This window comes from Colletotrichum gloeosporioides, assembly GCF_011800055.1.
Source record: "Colletotrichum gloeosporioides strain Lc1 chromosome Unknown consensus_38, whole genome shotgun sequence".
NCBI lineage: Eukaryota > Fungi > Ascomycota > Sordariomycetes > Glomerellales > Glomerellaceae > Colletotrichum > Colletotrichum gloeosporioides.
The window spans coordinates 19,240-37,655 of NW_025544683.1; the positions used below are offsets into that span (position 1 = coordinate 19,240).

At 54.7% G+C, this 18,416-nt stretch overlaps 7 protein-coding genes across 7 annotated transcripts; 4 read left to right on the forward strand and 3 right to left on the reverse strand.

Moving 5' to 3' along the window:
* Positions 1–2,087: 2,087 nt before the first annotated feature.
* Positions 2,088–3,191, reverse strand: GCG54_00013536 (Transcription factor ACEII; the record flags this gene model as incomplete). The annotated part of the gene is made up of 1 exon (XM_045413388.1): positions 2,088–3,191. The coding sequence occupies one exon, from the start codon at positions 3,189–3,191 to the stop codon at positions 2,088–2,090; it is 1,104 nt and encodes a 367-aa protein (XP_045265022.1).
* Positions 3,192–3,941: 750 nt separating this feature from the next.
* GCG54_00013537 (uncharacterized protein) lies at positions 3,942–5,579 on the forward strand (the record flags this gene model as incomplete). The annotated part of the gene is made up of 1 exon (XM_045413389.1): positions 3,942–5,579. One exon carries the CDS (start codon positions 3,942–3,944, stop codon positions 5,577–5,579), a length of 1,638 nt encoding a protein of 545 aa, XP_045265023.1.
* Positions 5,580–6,003: 424 nt separating this feature from the next.
* On the forward strand, positions 6,004–7,799 carry GCG54_00013538 (Cytochrome P450 monooxygenase FUS8; the record flags this gene model as incomplete). The annotated part of the gene is made up of 6 exons (XM_045413390.1): positions 6,004–6,277; positions 6,332–6,759; positions 6,817–7,243; positions 7,292–7,350; positions 7,405–7,574; positions 7,628–7,799. 6 exons carry the CDS (start codon positions 6,004–6,006, stop codon positions 7,797–7,799), a joined length of 1,530 nt encoding a protein of 509 aa, XP_045265024.1.
* A 335-nt stretch (positions 7,800–8,134) lies between these two features.
* GCG54_00013539 (uncharacterized protein) lies at positions 8,135–9,934 on the forward strand (the record flags this gene model as incomplete). Its single annotated transcript, XM_045413391.1, has 1 exon — positions 8,135–9,934. The coding sequence occupies one exon, from the start codon at positions 8,135–8,137 to the stop codon at positions 9,932–9,934; it is 1,800 nt and encodes a 599-aa protein (XP_045265025.1).
* A 1,018-nt stretch (positions 9,935–10,952) lies between these two features.
* Positions 10,953–11,684, reverse strand: GCG54_00013540 (Nuclear movement protein nudC; the record flags this gene model as incomplete). Its single annotated transcript, XM_045413392.1, has 3 exons — positions 10,953–11,303; positions 11,374–11,609; positions 11,669–11,684. The coding sequence occupies 3 exons, from the start codon at positions 11,682–11,684 to the stop codon at positions 10,953–10,955; spliced, it is 603 nt and encodes a 200-aa protein (XP_045265026.1).
* A 468-nt stretch (positions 11,685–12,152) lies between these two features.
* GCG54_00013541 (RNA polymerase II transcription factor B subunit 3) lies at positions 12,153–13,238 on the forward strand (the record flags this gene model as incomplete). Its single annotated transcript, XM_045413393.1, has 1 exon — positions 12,153–13,238. One exon carries the CDS (start codon positions 12,153–12,155, stop codon positions 13,236–13,238), a length of 1,086 nt encoding a protein of 361 aa, XP_045265027.1.
* Positions 13,239–13,635: 397 nt separating this feature from the next.
* On the reverse strand, positions 13,636–15,822 carry GCG54_00013542 (ENTH domain-containing protein C19F8.03c; the record flags this gene model as incomplete). The annotated part of the gene is made up of 5 exons (XM_045413394.1): positions 13,636–14,984; positions 15,031–15,142; positions 15,195–15,385; positions 15,447–15,684; positions 15,775–15,822. 5 exons carry the CDS (start codon positions 15,820–15,822, stop codon positions 13,636–13,638), a joined length of 1,938 nt encoding a protein of 645 aa, XP_045265028.1.
* Positions 15,823–18,416: the final 2,594 nt, after the last annotated feature.

The following is an 18,416-nucleotide window of genomic DNA, read 5'->3' on the forward strand; positions in this document are numbered from 1 at the left end:
CTTGGTTTTATTGCTCAGCCATCATCGAACAACTCGAGGCCTTGGTTTCATCTGAAGTTTCCATAAAGGTGACGGCATGCCTCCGCTCTAAAGCGGTTCGCAGACGGGAAACTTGCAGCGACTGGCCTGCTAGTATTCGCAACCTAGCGCCAGGGTGGTGTGGCGGCTTCTTTATTCATGGCAAAGTCGAAATGTTTGCCAAGTCAGCTAATTGTCGACTTTACTGCAGTCTGAATTCGGTTTGGACGATGTAAATGAGTCGGGCCATGCACAATTGACAACGGCCTGCTTCCCACCCCAAGGTTCACCACGGGCGGGTATTCAATGCGCCCTGTCTTTTAGCCTTTGAAGCACAGCCAAGCCGTGAGGGGATATCCCTTCTCTGAACTTTCCGATGGGAGCCGTTGGACGGTCTGATTTGTCGAGGGTGAGCTTGCCGGACAGCCTCTATGCTTGATGGATTACGCCGCGCGCTGGCCCATGCTGAACCATGAGTATCGCTTGCCCGAAGGTGCGCGTTCTAGGAATGGGATCTTCAGTCTCGACCGTGGTCTCGAACGGCTGTTTCACACGACTCCTTGCAACTCAATCGCGATCGACTTGTCAACACTGATTCAGGACATGACTTCATAGCTTCAGAATTATACGACTCTGTTGGAGCTTGGTAGCCAAATGAACTACATCGCCTCGAGAATAAAGCCTGTGTCAAGACTTTGGTGGAGGTTCGCCTCATTTCAATTGAAACCCGAACGTCATTACGATGTTTAAATCGAATGTCCGGAGAACGAGATCAAAGACAAGATCTTGAAGGCACCGTCCCTTGAATGAATTTCTTGAACTTGGAAAGACCCATCTAACACAACATGAGGTCTTTGTCCGCGGAAAACCATAGATACCGCTCAAATCCTATTGGAAACAAAACACTTATCATATTCCCATCGCTGGCTGAAAGTCCGGTTCATGTTGCTGTCTGCAGTTACGGTGAGGGCCTCACACTTTCGACCACCTCACTAAGCGGCAAGGAGCCACAACGAAGGCTATGATAGAGCCTCCAAAGTTATGAACAGCATCACAACAAGGCCATTCCACTGCTTTGCGAACATGTTGTAGTAGTTCGCCTGTGGGGCTCAGGACGGCAACCCTTCTTAAGTGCGTTTGTGAATAAGGTCGTCAACCAATCAACTCAATCCTCGATAGTCTAGTGGTGAGGATATCGGCTTGTCATTCAATGCTCGCCGGGGACCGGGGTTCAATTCCCCGTCGAGGAGTCAGCCAGTCAATTTCATTCTTGAATGGGTTGTTTCAATTTTTGCTGGTTTCTTTTGAGGTGGTGTGGGCGAGTTGCGGAGTCGCGCGCTTCCCGCCCTTATTTAGATCCACCCATGCAGCATCCGGCAAGATGCGGATCCCGGCGGCCAGTGGGGATTCTTGGGCCTGCCGTATCCGGTAAGAGTCTTTGGGAACGGACTTACAATCTAGTGGTTCCAAATGAAGAGCTCTATGTTGGTGTATTGCAATGCGACGTTGAAGGGCAAATGTGAGTGTCAGATAGAAAGAGCCAAGGAATGGCTTTCGAATGGGTGGGGCTTTTTTGCCATGTTTTGCTGTATTGCGTACAAGCACATCCCAATTGCATTTTCCATATGTGGTTGCGCAGCAGCAGTATCAAGTATGAAGACGAAGAAGACGAAGAAGACGAAGAAGACGAAGAAGACGAAGAAGACGAAGAAGACGAAGAAGACGAAGAAGACGAAGAAGACGAAGAAGACGAAGAAGACGAAAAGAAGAAACCGATGACAACGATAATAACGACACTAACTATAGTAGTAATCATAGAGATAATCATGAAGGAATCGTCTTTTCATATAGAAGGCAGTAGTCCGCCCGGTAAGCTAGAAGATTCCGCGCATCTAGAAACCGCCCTTAGTCCAGCCCCGTGAAGCAGATTGAACACACGACATATAGACACGAAAGATAGGAAACCAAATCCAGTAAAAGAGCAGTTTCTTGGGGAAAAGGGTGTTCATAAATGGGGATGGTCGGCGGGCTTGTCGACGTGAAGTTGACACCATATGAGGCAGTCGATATCAATCCAGCCCAGTCATTAGATTGTCCCCACCCGCCTTGGTGATGTGCCCCTGAACATGGCGAATCTTTTCAGAATATTGATCCATAATCGCAGGCAACAAACCTTGAGCTCCCTTAGCAGAATCCATCCTCGGGAACGAGTCCAAAGCTAGTTCGACAGCCTTCCGCATCGAGTCCAGCTGATCCTGGAGCGCTGTCAGGAGAATGTAGATACACACCGGGTTCGCAAGATCATGCACAGCTGTAATGTCGGGCACAGCGGTCGGCGCAAACCCGAGCTCTTTCATGCTGGCGTTTGACAGAAGCGCTGGGTTGATCGCACATATACTGCTCTCGCCAGAGTCCGAATCCGATGACCGCTTCTTCAGGGACGGAAACGCCAGCTCAAGAATGTCAACAAAAACCTCCAGGACCATCGTGGCTGGCGATACAACCATCATGAGAGCCGTCTCGTCTGACATAGAGTCTAGCATGGGCTTGCGGAAGGCGAACTTGGCGCCGCCCATCATCAGCCAGGCGTTGAACTTTGTCACCTTCTGGGTGATTTGCAGCATCTCCTGTATGGCGTTGGAGGCATCGGTCCCAAGCTGCCGGGAGAACACGGCGGCATGCTCCCTTCTCTTTGCGACGAGCTGCTGTTGGAACGCTGAAAGCTGCTCGAGCCGCTTGAGAACGATGACTTCCGGCTTGGCGGCCTTCTTCAATTCGTCAAAGTCATGTTGCAGGGGACAGTCTGCCGAAGGGAAGCAGACGATGCCCATATCCATGCCGTCCCATGCTTCCCAGGGGATCGGTAGTTCGTCCAACGTAGATGGTGAAGCCTGGGAAACTGAATCGATAGGCTGTGATGGAGTGTCTGAGGATAAGGTCGATGGCGGTGTCAGAGCTGGCCCAGGTTCGGGATGGATCGCCGCAAGGGGCTTCTTCGGTGGTCTGCCCGTCTTCAACGCGGGACTGAAGACGCATGCGACGCCTTCGCGGCTGCATTTCTGACATGGCCCGTCGCCTTCTTCCGGACCTCGCAGACAGCGGATCTTCTTAAAGTGGCAGGCATCGCAGGCCTGGCGGATCCCTGTGAAAGGTCCTCGACTTGATTTGGTCATCGATACAGATATAGAGAGCTGAAGTTGCGATCGTTGAGTTTGTATGACATGTTGAGAACGTTACCAGGGTCCAGGAATTAGTCTTACTGTGGCGTCTCCAGTCTTACCTCGATTGGTGAACGGTCAGAAACGTGGGAGCAGGCAGACGACGAAGGATCCGGATCCTTGACGGCGTCGTTGGAGAATCAGTATGTGAACAGCTGGCACCAGCTGCAGTCCTTGGCGATTCCGTCCGAGTTGACGCTCAGCGCTTCTGCCTGTCCATCTTACGATGTTGCTTTCTTTTTCACTCCAGGCTGGAATTTCAGGGTGTTTCATGGTGTCTACAAAGAGGAGTAAGCTCGCCATACCTGTTCGTTCAGGTGCAGGAGTTTCATGTAATTAGGAAGTAAGCTTTGAACAAACGGGAAACGCTTGTTGAGCAAACAGCTATCCCTAACACTTGGCTTTTCACGACATGGATCAAGAGTTGAAAAGGGTTTCGCCCATTTCACGAAGTCATCGGGCTTCTTATAATTGTTGTTATGGCTCGGGAACTCCCCGTTCAATATAACCATAGGAGGCGCGTCACGGCAAAACGAACCCTGCTGCCTGCATGAGAATGTCACTCCACCAACCTGCCGAAACCCGCCGAGATGGTGCAACCCGCCGAGGCGCTCTAGAAAAGAGGTTAATTGTCCCATGTTCTTGACCATCTCTCATATTCAACTAGCCTAGCAGCTATTCCATATATCTAGCCAGGAAACTATGATGGCTGCCCCAGAAACCTTCCACAAACGCAGGATCCTCCTCGTCTCAACCGTCGGCGGCTTCACCCACGCAGCCCCGGTTCTTGAACTTGGCTCCGTCCTTGCGGCACGCGGCCACGAGGTTCATTTCGGCACCAACACGGGTCAAGAACATTGGGCTTCCGCCTACCCATCCATTAGTCGCATCCATAGCTTCGGTCCCGCCCTCCCGGACGATGAGGCGGAGCAGCATTACACCCGCATGAGGCAGTGGCGGCCCAGCGACGGCGTCGGCTCGATCATGCAGTCCAAATACCTCTTCGATTCGTATTGGCCGGACACCTATTTCCACCTACGTGAGATGGTGCTGGATCCGGATACTAGACCAGACATGATCGTTGCCGACTTCTTCGTCGATGCTGCGGCCAAAGATATGATGATCGAGTTTGGCGTGCCCATTGCCATCATGTGGCCGCAGATGCCTTACTTACTGGCCCCGGTGAGCTACATACCCGGTCAGCCAGGCTTCCAAGTCGACTTTACACCGACGTCGGAGAGAGCATCCATCTGGTCGCGCATCAGGAACGAAATGGTGCTGATCTGGGCTCTCCCGCATATCATGGCGTGGACGCGGTGGTTCAAGGAATTGAGGAAGCGGCAGGGCGTCCATCATGCGTTGCCGGTGGCCACAAAACCGAATCACCTTGTCTTCATCAACTCGTTCTTCGGGCTTGAGCCTCCCAAGGACTTGCCGCCTCTGATGCTTCCGGTAGGCCCGATACTCAGCGATGAGTTTGCTGGGCTCGACGATATGTATCTGGATTTCCTCGAGTCTCACAACAAGACTGTGTACATAGCTCTTGGCACCCACATCGTCCTCCCTGACGAGGACTTGGTCAAGCTAATTCGTGGTCTCGTCATGTCATTGGATACGGGGCACATCAACGGCGTGATATGGTCCATGCCAGCAGCTGCCAGGAGACATGCCGATACGACGGCCTCTTTTGAGAGGAAGGGTGGGTCAAATCTGACAGTCGGGAGTATTTTCAACGGAAGTCACTCCGAATTTCTCCTCACAAGCTTTGCGCCGCAGCGAGCCATACTGGAGCACACCAATACCAGAGTCTACCTCACTCACGGAGGTGGCTCCAGCGCGAACGAAGCCCTGTTCCATGGGACGCCCGTTCTTGTCATTGGCTACTTCTTTGACCAGCTCTCCAACAGCGCGCGCTTAGTCGAGGCGGGGGTCGGTCTGGCCATGGACAAGTTCGACTTCACGCCCGAGGGGATGACCAGCCGGATTTGTGCCATCGTAGTCGACCCCGAAGGCAATATTGCCAGAAACGTCGAACGAATGAAGAGGATTGCGCGCGTCGCTTCGCGGAGGAAACACTTCGCTGCTGACATGGTGGAAGAGGTCATCCACGACCACGAGCTACGCTTCAGACGTGGGCAAGAACTCCGGCCCATGCATCTTCAGACCGCGGATATGAGAATGCCAATTTGGAAGGCGAGGAACTGGGACTTGTGGGCTACTTCAGTTTTGTTTGCGACGATGACTGGTACAGCCTGTTTCCTGGGTGTGGGATACATCAGGCGGCTTGACTCTAAGAGCTTCAAACAGGTTATGGAGATGTTGCAAAGGCTCAATGTGAGGTGATAGGATACTTGGACTTGTAGCACCCAATTGATTTCATCAAACCTGATCAGCTAGACGAGGTTGGTGAGACGATCCTTCTCCTGCACAAGGCTCAATTGGCCGTTGATCTGGCGGAATACACGTCTGCCGTGTGCAATCTCTGCAATTCGCAGGGGTATTTGTTACCTGAAATGGCAGAAGTTCCATTCCGAAGTTGCCAATCATAAGCGCTAAGTATGTAAGCTTGGGATTCAGCCACATGTGTAATCCCAGCATCCAGACTGTCGGATTTTGAGCCAGGCAGCTGAATTCCCTTCATTCCAGACTTTTCCCATCTCCTTGACAAAATCGAGGGAGATCTTCCTCCACGCTTCAAAAACGCTGCGGTTTTGTTGAGGCATCACATTTGCGTCGACTTCTGCTATGCGGCGCACAAAATCTCAGCATGGATTCGTCGAACAGCAGCAATGTGATGCTCGGAAAACCTGGTGTAGATCTCAAGACTGCGGCCACGGTTTTCGGTTTACTTGCTCTTGTCTACTATGGCATCGAGATCTCGAAGGCGGTATGGATCGGCCTCACAGGGCCGCTTAGCAAGGTTCCTGGGCCGTGGTTGAACAGATTCACCGCCGTCCCTTGGAAATTGAAGGTCATCACCGGCAAGTCAGGCAAAATGTGCCTCGAATATCCAAAGAAGTACGGTGAAATTGTCAGGATTGGTATGCGTTACTGCCTTCCCTTGGGGAACTTCCAAACACTGACTTTGGCACCAGCACCCAATGTTGTGATGATTTCCAACAAAGAAGCAGTCCACCAAATTGTCGTCGAAAAAGACCTCCGCAAGAGCGCTGCGTACGAAAAGTTCCGCCAGGACAAAGACATCGCGACGATATTTACGATACGAGACCGCGCAGAGTACCGCACCCGGCGACGCCTGCTGTCCCACGGCTTTTCGGTCAGCTACATCAAAGGTCTCGAGCCGATGATGTTGGGCTGCATCAAGGATCTGGAGGAGGTGATTGATGAACGTTGCGTCGCTGCCGCGGGCGGGGAGGCAAAAATCGACATCTGGCATCTCTTTGGATGCTTGACCTCTGATGTCATGAGCGAGACTTCGTTTGGAGGCTCGTTTAAACTGGTGAAGAACGGGGAGCATCCCATTCGTTTGAAGATGTCGCAGAACTTCAGACGCAACGCTGTCGTAAGAAGCCCTTTTTGAACCCGGCTCATTGAATATAGCCCAACTAACTGAGTCAAGTATCAAACACTGCCATTCTTGCGTTGGATCCCCTTCCTGCCAAAGTCGCAAGACCCCGAGCTTAAGAGGCTCGTCGACGAGGTCATCGCGCGAAGGAGAACTTCGCAAGACAAGATCGCGAAGCCTGATATCCTGCAGTTGCTCCTCGACACTCACGACCAGAACCCAGAAGACTTCTCAGACAAGGTAGTCATTGCAGAGATGTTTCTCTTCATGCTGGCTGGTGGCGAGACAGCGGCTACCACGCTGATCTTCGCGTTCATATTCCTCTTGGACGATCCGGTCCGTTACAAGAGGCTGATAGAGGAGATCCGCCAAGTCTTCCCGGACGCAAGCTCGCCAGTGACGAATGAAGAGACGGCGAATCTGCCGTTCCTCAACGCCGTTCTGAAGGAGACTTTGAGGCTCAGAGCACCAGCAGCTTCTGGTGAGGTTCTTATCTGGTGAAGGCTTACAACTGCTTACATCAATTTAGGGTTACAAAGACAAACGGATGAGGATATCGTTCTGGCAGGGCATCTCTTTCCCGCTGGAGTAAGTTGTCTCCCGGCCTAGTCGCTGTTGCTTGGGGTATCTAACGCGACCCAGACTGCCATTACTGCCAACACGTTCCCATTGCACTTGGATGAGAGGGAATGGCCTGACGCCGACGATTTCGTTCCCGAGCGGTGGCTTTCTGATTACAAAGGCATGCCAGCCGCCGAAAAGATGTCTTACTACCCATTCTCTGCGGCGTCTAGGAACTGCATTGGTAAACAGTGAGATATCCCGCGCCTTTTGAGTTCACCGAGAATACTAATGATCGCGTCAGATTTGCGTGGAATGAGATTCGGCTTACGATGGCTTCTCTCCTTAGGAGATATGACTTTTTCTTCGTGCCAGGCCAGTCTCGAGAGACAATGGTTCTGGTAAGCCTGCAGCTCAAGTCGAACAAGTACCTGATTGGTGTCAGGCCGAGAGCTTGGTGCAAGAAAAGGCTCTAGGCAGGAGGCTTAGATACTTTAGGCAGAAAGCTACTAGCTGTAATTCCTCCAAGAAAAAAACACGTCAGTGGATAAGTTCGAATATACTAGACTTGGCTCGTTGTGTGACACTTGACTCTGAGCTTGATGATAATCTCGGTGAGATTGATGGGACGGCAGGCACCCCACCAAGAAAATGGGCACACGCATCCTAGACCCACTTACGTAATGCAACGCGACCGTGGCCAGTCGATTACCTAATCCAGTCCAAGCTCCGAAATTCCATGCTCCGCTGGATTTTTTTTCTTGTCGTCCCCGTTCTTCCGACCATCCAACTCTCCCATCTTTCTTCCACCATGGCCACAGTCAGAGACAGCTTTCTCGACCTCGAAAAGCACCGTCTGCAACTTGAAGACAATATCGCCAAGTTGCAGAAGGCTCTGCAGCACTGGCGACAATGGGACGCGGAGTATGAATCCTTGAAAGAGGAGATCGAGTCTGCTCCCCAACCCGCCAGCTCTGAGCACCTCGCGCGCATCCGCCGGGACTTTGAGGGCGAGGTCGTCGACAAGAAGGAGATAAACGACTTGTTTGGCAGGATTGACCTCAAGCCTGCCGAGCAGATTGTCAATCTTCTGACGCGTCGCATCGACTACGTGTCCAAGAACATCGAGACGCTTGAGAAGCAGCTCGACTCTGCCGAGCAGAAGCACGCCGCCGCCAGCATCGTCAGCAACCCCGACGTGCGCGGCGAAGATGGCCTGCCCATAACAGAGATCATCGAGGAGCTCGACGAGGAAGGCAACATTGTTGCTAGTCGGCTCCAGCGTCCGGGCGACTCCAGTGGGCAGATCAGGGAGATCTTGGAGAAGGCCGGTGTCAAGGATATCCCTGAGGGCAAGACTGAGGGGTCGGAAAAGGTCGAAGCGATCGTCGAGGATGTCACCGACAAGCCTGCGGAGGCTGCACCACCGAAGGAGGAACCTGTTCCTGCCGTCGAGCCGCCCCAGTCTGATCAGAAGGTTGACGATATCGTCCCGGTCAAGAAGACTGTCTCCTTCTCAGAAGACACCAAGCCGGCTTCAGAGCCTCAGATTTCCAGAACCGCCCAGCGCGTCGAAGAAATCATGAAGACGGCCAAGGACCAAGAGGAGATCAGCCGGCAGCCTCCTGTCGTTCCCGAGGGCGAGACCGAGGAAGACGCACTCCTCCGTCGAGAGATGCTCAAGTACGGCATGGAGGAGGTCGGGGCTGTCGTCGCCGAGTTGACGCTCGAGGAAGGCTCTGGCGATGACGACGATGACTGGGAGTACGACTACTCTGACCTTGACGAGGATGAGGAAGAGGACAAGTACGGACGTTCCACCAGCAGTGTCCTCGACGACGGCTACCATCAGCGGATGCTTGAGCTCGAGAAGCGACTTGGTGTCAAGTCTCGCTTTACGGAGAAGGCCGAGGAAGAGGCGGATGACTCTGACAACGAGGATAAGCAAGGCATCGGTCGCATCGTTATCAAACGCGGCGAGCAGCCCAAGGCTTCAGAACCCCCCAAGTCTACGCCTTCCCCGGTGGCTTCCAGCCTGCGAACCTCTTCGCCGACCGAGTCTGACAGCAAGAAGAGCGTTCGCTTCGCCCAAAACCTCGACATCGCTCCTGAGACAACGCCTGCAACATCGACGCCAGCTGTCGCTCCCGAGGCTCCCATTGAGCCCCTCGTCGAGCCCCTTAGCGACATTGTTGAGCGCTCTGGCCCTGCGCAGCAAACAGAAGTCAAGTCTACACGCAAGGCTTCACGCTTCAAGAAGCAAAGAGCGGCCCCGACTGTCGTTGACGATGGCGCTGTTCCCAAGGGCCCGATGGATGTACCTGTCCGTTTCCTCGATCAGGACCGACCCACTGCCCCTACCGGCCCTGAAGGCAAGACGCTCGCCGATGCCATCGTGGAGAAGGAGGCCAACCCAATGGATGATGACGCCTTCGGAGACGACTTTATCGACCAAGACGTTGCCGATGAGTACCACCGCAAGCGGAGGAACTTCATCCAGAAACAGGGTGGTTTCTTGCAGGAAGACACCTCTGTGATCCGGCCACTGGACGAAGCCGACGGCGGTCAGCGTATCAGCAAGTTCAAGGCTGCTCGTCTTTCCAAGCAGTAAACGGCCGGATCTCAACCCAACAGGTACGTGGTGATATTTCCTTTACTCAAACCCCTCCCCAAATGATGATTTAGACATCAAAAATACAGTTATCCCTGTCCGAGATACAAAATATGTGTGGATGTAATCTACCTTCTGATTTGGCATCTTTCTTTGCTCATGAGTGGACTCGTCTTCTGGAAGACTTAACTGACTCAATTCTCAGATACTCTACCAAGTGAATAACTTCCAACATCACACACCCGTCCCATCCATCATCTCAGGTAAGACGATCTTCTTTTTTCCTTCACCCCCTCGTCCCAAATGATGAGTTAGACATCAAAAATACAGTTATCCCTGTCCGAGATACCAAAATACGTGTGGATGTATTCTACTTTCTGATACCACCTTTACTTTCCAATGTTGTTTGCATCAGTCCGTCAGGAATCTTCGCTAATCAACATCACAGATGCCGTGTCAAGTGATTCGTGCGCCGAGTCAGCTCCATGCCCTCTTGTCTGCTTGCTTTTCCGACGCCATCCGTTAGGACATGCGAGGGCGGTTAGAGCGGATAGAAATTGGATTCATAGACCTAATGTCGGGTCTCTTGTCGGCGAGCCTGTGCTCTAAGGATCCCGACGTGCTTTTGCTATCAAACTCTTTACCGTCACCAACTAATCCGTCCAGTTTCTTATCTTCAACAGTGCATGGTCATTGTCCTCTTCCAGGGACGCGTTGTAGCGACGGACCGCTGATTAATCTGACAATTGATGGGCTGCAGCATTCAATCTGCTTCGCCATTACTAGCGGATCCAAGAGGAATGTCACGACACATGGGCTCTCTGACGCCATAACCGTTTGCTTCTGCTCTCCCATGGTTTCGGCGATTCGTTTCACCCCTGACATTTTCTCGTCCCGTAAACTAGTTTTCGTAATGAATATACTCTCAATTCACCAACGCCTATGTATCATGTGTGTGCGTGCCTTTGTTAAATGTCTTCGTCCTCCCTCGCTTTTAAGATAACGGCGCGCCGCTCGTCTAGCTGATCTTGGCGTTGCTGAAGTCCATCTCGGGGTGCTCGGCCTGGAACTTCTTGAGGATGTCGAGCTTCTTCTGCTCCTCGGAGGTCGGCAGGCCCATCTCCTTCTGGCGCTGGTCCCACATCATCTTCTCGACCATGCCGCGCGTCTCGCCGTCGAGGTCCGACAGCTTGCTCGTGTCGGGCTGGATCTTGGACACGTCGATCTTGGGCGCGTCCTTGACCACGTGCGGCCACCACTCCATCTTGTTCACCTTGTCCAGGTGGATCTCGACCGTCTTGGTGCCGTCTGCGGCCGAGGCCAGCGTCCAGGTCGAGTCGTCGACGATGATTGCGTGGGGGAGGTCGCCCTGCGCCCTTCCGCGTCAGTTTCCTTGGTCCTCTGCAGTGAGGATGTGCCTCCCGTGTGGTAATGCGTACCTTAATGATCGGGTCCTGGCCCTTCACGCCGGCGGAGATTGTGTTCTTCTTCAGGTCGATGACGAGGTCCCTGCTCTTGTAGTTGCCGGGCACGCTGAAGGTGACGTCGACGTCGGCGATGGTCTGCTGCCACTTGTACGGCAGCGCGTTCTGCTCCTCGGCCTCCTTGGCGCGGGCGGCGGCCTCCTCGGCGGGGGTGGGTTCTGTGTGGGTTTCCGCGTGGTCAGTCTTGGTTGCTCATGATGTGTCCCGTCGACATTCTTCGCCGTTCTTCAAAAAAGGGGTGAATACATACCAGGTTTGTCGGCCATGGTTGCGGTTTTGCGGTATACAGACGATGGCAAAAGTCGAAGAAGACCCTGGAAAAGCTGACGGAATTCTTGGAGGGGTAGCTTAGCTGCACTGCACCACCATCAACCCCCCATATTACGCCCCCCGGACCGTGCGTTTTCGATCGGGGAGCTCTGGCCAATTAGCATCGCTTAATAAACGTTTCGCTCCCCAATCAGCCTCGCCCTTCAACTTTACAAGCCACCACCGCCGATCTGGGCGCATTTCAATCGTGAATTTGGTTCCTTTCAGGCAGGCGCGGTGCTTGATCTCGTCAACCTCAAATCTCATCGCGACCACGACCCTCCCTCGACCCGCGGTCCTCCGACGAACATCTCAATGCCGCCTTGAGTCAACCACCTCCATCGAACCTTCCCATCCAGATCCGACGGTCTCAAACCTACGACAAACCCCATCCACGAGCATTCACGCCAAAGAACAACCCAACCATGTCCGCCGCCCGCGCCCCCAACGGCGGCGCCGTGCAGACTGACGACTCCGTCTGCCCCGTCTGCAAAACCATGCGCTACCTCAACAAAGACCTCGAGTTCCTCATCAACCCGGAGTGCTACCACCCCATGTGCGCCAACTGCGTCGCCCGCATCTTCTCCGACGGGCCCAACCAGTGCCCCTACGCCGGCTGCCACAAGACGCTCCGCAAAAAGGGCTTCAAGTCCGCTTACTTCGGCGATCTCACCGTCGAGCGCGAGGTCGACATCCGCCGGCGCGTCGCCGCCGTGCTCAACAAGGTCGAGGACGACTTCGAGACCCTCGCCGACTACAACGGCTACCTCGAGTGGGTCGAGACGCTCACCTTCGACCTCATCAGCGGCACCGACGCGGAGAAGAAGGCCGCCGAGGCGCGGCTCATCGAGTGGGAGCTGGCGCACCGCGCCGAGATCGAGCGCAACCGCCGGCTGGCCAAGGAGTCCGAGGCGGAGCGCGTGGCGCGCTTCGAGGCCGAGAAGGACGAGGCGCGGCGCCGCCGCGCCGAGGCCATGGAGGAGGACAAGGCCGAGAAGCAGAAGGAGCAGCGCATGCGCGAGGAGATGCTCGACGGCCTCGCGTCCGGCGACGTCGGCGAGGCCAAGCAGACGCTCAACCGCATCCTGCTCAAGAAGCGCGGCCAGAGCAGGATGACCGCCGCCGCGAGCTCCCTCGCCGAAGCCACCGGCAGCTCCGCGCCGGGCCTGTCCATCCGCGGCCTCAAGAAGGAGAAGAAGCGCGTCGTCGAGGAGAACAAGCCCTACGACCCCTTTGGCGGGCTGCGCCTCGACATGGAGCGGTATGCCCTCGGCCCGCTGGACGAGTACCGCAACCCATGGGTTGACGACGCGCGCAAGAAGGACGAGATTGTGGTTGGCGGGTACAGCGCGGAGGAGTACTTGGGGCGGGCCATGTTCGAGGCGTTCTCGGGCTTGGCTGTGTTTATCGACGACGAGAAGGGGCCGGAGAAGGTCGCTACTGCTGAAGCTGCGGCTGCGGCCGCCACGGGCGTAACAAGCCAGAGGATGGAAGTGGACGACGTTTTCTAGTTTTCGTTGTTTATCGCGACATTTTGGGCAGGCATAGCGATGGCGTTTGGCGGGTATTTGGACAGGATTACTAGAAGGCGGTGACACAAAACAGTACATGCAAAGCAGAGATTCAAAAAGAGTCCTGAGGGAGACAACTCCCCCTTATGCAAAAATTACTTTCTAAAGTCTGCTTACTAGATAATACATTTTTCAAGCTCAGGCCTCGATGATAGTGCCCGGTTTCCACCAGTGACTTCATCCGTTGCCGAGCTTTGTTTTTCGCAAGCCGTCTAAGCACCCACCCTCCGTACAGGCAAACCCAGAATAACGCCTCGCTTGAGATGAGAAACTAGAGAAGGAAATTGCCCCGTCGCATGCAATGATGCTCGTGGCGCGATCTTTGAAACAGTTGGTATTATGTCTGCCAGGGACTTTGCTGAATAGGTCGCGGGAAAACGGACACAGTATCCAGAGAATCCAAACCTCCGCCCATGGCCTGCTGGTTGTGCTGCCAGCCCATGCCTGTCTGGTGGTTCACAAAGGCACCCTGGCGGAAAGGATTCGTGGTCCCTGTTGGTTGTGGAACGAGCGCACCAGAGCTGGTAGCGGGCCGTTGCTGCTGCATTTGCTGCCCGGTAAAGCTTTTGGCGAAGGGGTTGGTGCCAGTCATCATGGGCTGAAGAGGTGCGATGGTCGGGAGTTGCGTTGTCGATTGGCTCGGCTGAGAGCCAAATGGAGAGTTGTTAGGCGCAGGCGCGGTCGGGAACGGTTGTTGCGCTTGAGGTGAAGATCTTGCAAAAGGATTGGTAGATTGCCTGTTAAGATTGGGCTGAGGGCTGGCTGGGCTCGAGAACCCGGTATTAGTAGACATGCCCGTTTGCTGGGCCATCAGCATAGACGCCCGGAACGGATTCGTCATCTGCTGAGCCGAGTTGGGACTCAGCATGCCGGTCGCACCAGTAGGGAAGCTAGCCACGGAGTCCTGCGGTATCGCGCCAAGAGTGCCAGGCTGGAAAGGCTGTTGTGGTTGAGGGGTGAAGCCGCCGAATCCAGCCCCAGTAAAGGCGGGTTGCAGTGGTTGTGGTGCTTGCTGTTGGGGCTGCTGTTGAGGCTGGCCGAATGGGTTTGTGCTCTGCTGCTGCTGAGGTTGCTGCTGGTACGGGTTGGTTCCAAATCCTGTCGGCTGAGGTGCGAATCCGTTCTGCGGCTGCTGCGCTCCAAATCCATTCTGCTGGAAGCCTGTAGGTTGCGGTTGGAATTGGCCGTTGGGGGCAAAGCCGGTCTGCATGGGAATCTGCTGCTGTTGCTGATGTTGTTGCTGATTCGGCGCCATCGTCGTTTGGTTCTGTTCAATCGATTCGAAGAAATCAATAAGATCCGGCGCAGGTCCCTTGGCAGTCTCAGTCTTGGGCTGTGAAAATCCGTTGGTGCTCGGGAACGGGTTGTTCGCTGCTGGCGCGGGTTTGGAATCGAACACAGCACCCGCTGACTTCATGATCGCGCCTCCTCCCTTCTTCTTGGCCTGCTGCTCGGCGATGTACTGCCTTCTGTTGACCTCAAAGTCGGGATCGTGCAGATACTCCTCGAGTTGTCGGCCCAGGTTAACGGGCGCATGCTTCAGCTTGGGAACTTCGACGCGGGTCTGATGCTCAAATTGCCGTGCGACGCTGAGGTATTGCACTACGAAATCCGTCTGCTTGGTGAAGTTGCGGTAGATGGCCATGGCTCGCTCAGCGTCGACCTTTGACATTTCGAAGAAGTTGCCTGGCTAATTAGCAAGCATCTGAGGTGCGCGAAATACAAGACCTACCTAGGATGTTAATCATTCCCTGGTTCAGCGCCTGGAAGAGGGCCAAAAGGTCAAGCACCAGCAGTCTGAAGACGGTGACCGTGATTTCGTTCTCGATTTCGCCTTCGAGTACCTGCTTAAAGTTAACACCCGAACCCAATCGTCTCCAACCGCATAGGACTCACATCGCATTTCAGCAGAGCTGTGATTTGGGTTTGGAGGATTTCCGTCTCCCTCAACAGGCCTTTTTCGACCGTAAGCTTCTCCAACCTCGATTCTTTGGTCCGGACCCAGTCGCATTTCGTTTCGCGAAATGCCTTCGCTCGGGAGCTGAGGTAGCTGGCGTAATGCCGAATGTTCCGACCCTGTGTCTGGGCTATTATGCATTGTTAGCACCGCATCCACCGTCTTCATCGACAGCCTAAAGATCTACATACCGTCCGTAAAGCTGCTGATAGCAAGCGTGTTGGGGTGCCTCGCAAGGAATGACAGTGTGACATCGGGTGAGCCTTCACGGATCATCAGGTGAACGGTGATTAAGCTCTTGAAGACGACGGTCCATGTCGAGTCTCGCAGGCGGAACTGCAGGGCGCGGAAGACCTCCCCAACGCCAGCCTCGCCGGCATGTGTCGCTACGAGGATGTGTTCGATGTATTTGGTCTTGGGTGGCGCGGCCTAGAGGCAATAAAGTCAGCATCGTCATGATCGGGCGAGGCGCGAAGAGCTAGCGGCGTGGAATGACCGTCGCCGCCTCCCTTAACCAACCTTGATCTTGGTGGCCCCCTTGACCGATTTCTCGAAGGAGCTTGACATTTTGTCGGTCAGATCGAAGTGGTTGTTCGTCGCTGTCGGGGACTCGTGGCAGCCGGTGAGCTTGGCGACGAAGGGAAAGCTGAGTTGAGGGTTGCGATCGGACGAAAGTCGCGGAAAAGGAAAACCGTCGATAGGGAACGGCCGTCACGGGCCTCGACAGGGTATCTCGAGCGGGTTAATTGCTCCTTTACAGGAAGATGGATTAACGCGAGATCTGCGCTTCTTAGGGATGCAGACGGGGTCGTGGTCGACGGGCGGGAGAAGTATCGGTGACGGGGCGCGACGGAGGCGGGTTGCAGGCCAGGGAAACCCTCAGCTGGGTGAAATTGGGCCCTGGCAAGCTTCAATGCAGGACGAGTGGTTCGGGCTCCGGGGTAGGACCAACGGCCATGACAGGGCGTTGGAATATCGGAAAGGGACCGCGGAGATGGTGATTAAGGATACAGATTTGGCGATGCAGTTGTCGAGATATGGCGGCGCGCCTGATGGAGCGGAGCGTGGCGAGGAGCTAACGTTGGGTATTCGGGAAATGAGGGCGGGCAGCGTCAGTATCGACGTTGGCCACGTTTGGTCGGGAAGTGGTGGGTTTGGGTGGAGGAGGACGGGCCACGGTCTTGAATTGGGAAAGACGACGGCCGTCGGTTGGTCGGGCTGCTACGTAACCTGGGCTGTGAGCCTGTGAGGGACGGGGGGAGGTGCAAGTGCGTGTTCAAGTCCAGAGGTCAGGTCCAGGTGCGGTGCGCCCAGCGGCCGCGGCCTCTGATTCCTGGGCAGCCCTTCTGCTTTCCCGTCTGCATCGCTACGCCACCGACACTAGGAGGAGTCTTGGTCCCGTCGTCACCTTTCCTTTTCCTACTTGTCTTCTAATTACTTAGGTATCTTCACTCGAGTCGCCTGGAGATGTACATGTCCTTTTCGACTCTACCCAACACCTCTATCGTGGCAGCAGCTGTACCACACGATGGACCATGGGCCTTAGGGGTATCTACCATCCGTAGTACAACAAAGCACGTACCCGGTCATGCCGGTAGCAGTGGTAGGGAACCCTGTCCACGAGTGCCTGTTTTGCGGGCTCGTGATGCTGGCAGTCGGCACCTGTCGCCGTGGCATTCCAACGACGTGGAGGGAAGAGGACTTGCGGTGCATGTGGTGAAGTAAAGTACCTCAGGTAAGGTACGGTAAGGTCAGATCAGGTACGCCATCGGTGGCCCTGGCGTTGCGCTGCGCTGCACTGCGACCTCAACTGCGACACACACCAAGCATCTCCCGCCGCTGAAGAGATTCTCTACCAGTGCGGCGTCCTCTTTAGCGCCGCCTGAGTGTGTGAGGTGGGCCTCAGGACGACCCCGAGGTCCCGTCAAGGCGGCCCCCCATCTAATGGTAATACCTTACTGACACGGACGAACACTGGCAGCTCCGACCTGCCGGGGTGCAGGTTGTTTTTGGGGGGAGAAGTACGGATAGAAAGAGTGTGGGTGGAGATGCCATTGATGCTGTTGCTTGCTTGCTTCTGCCGTTCACAGCTGGTTTCTTCTTCCGATCGGTGTGTCTCGCCCTTCGAATGCCCAGGAAAACACGACCCGAACCGTATTCAGTACCAATCCGAGGATTTGACAGCACATCAGTCAGCCGCCAATGCGAACGCTCCCTCACCAATGAACTAACCACGCTCACAATAATACAGCAGCCCAGGTACGGATACATCAGCGAGCCCCTCACGCTCGGCAGTGCGACAACTCCAACGCCATCCAACGGCACCATGGCCGTTGAAACACCATCAAGAAACATGGGGTTCGCTGGCCACCTCTTCACATGTACCGCATCTTACTTCTCCCCAACATCGGTCTTGTTTGTTTGATTCATAAAAGTCTGGGATATTGCTGGCCACCCGCACAGGGCGTCCTCCCCGTCAGTGTGTATGCACCGACGAGGTCAAATTGCTACTGTACACTGAATGCTCGACTCGTAACTCGCTGGCTTTCACAATCTCGACTTCTCGTCATCCGTGCCTCCCACACCCAAGCCAACCCAGCTCTCCAACAAGAGTAAGCTCCGTCGGCAACGACTGCGAAAGGTAGGAACATCCGATGTGTCGCAAATTGAACCAATCGACCATCTCCGGCCGATATACGGCGGGAAAAACGTAAAAACGCGCCCGACCGCAACTGTGCCCATTATCAGTCAGTCGACACAGACGAGACCTGAGGCGTCACTTGGCGCTGACAGGTCTGTCGGTTACTGCTGCGTGCCAAAAGCCCCCAGAACCCTCGTAGAATCTTCCATTTCGATAAAAATCAGAGTTGCCTTTCATCGCGTCCGATGTTGTAACAAGGTCGTGTCGAACGCCTAGATCATGGCCCCCACCGCCCTCGACACCTTTGCCCTGAAGCCGCCCGAAGGGGAGAGCTTGGATGCCTCGGACAGCGGGAGCTGCATCATATTAAACACGCGCGGCTTTCATCACCTGCAGAATCGTTGTCAGTAAAGTTTCTCGACGCGGTGTGTGCGGTGCGACGCGATACCGGGGGGGCGGACCAAACATACACTTTTTTGAAATGGAAGAATCATAAAGAGGAAAAGAAGAGATTTTTTTG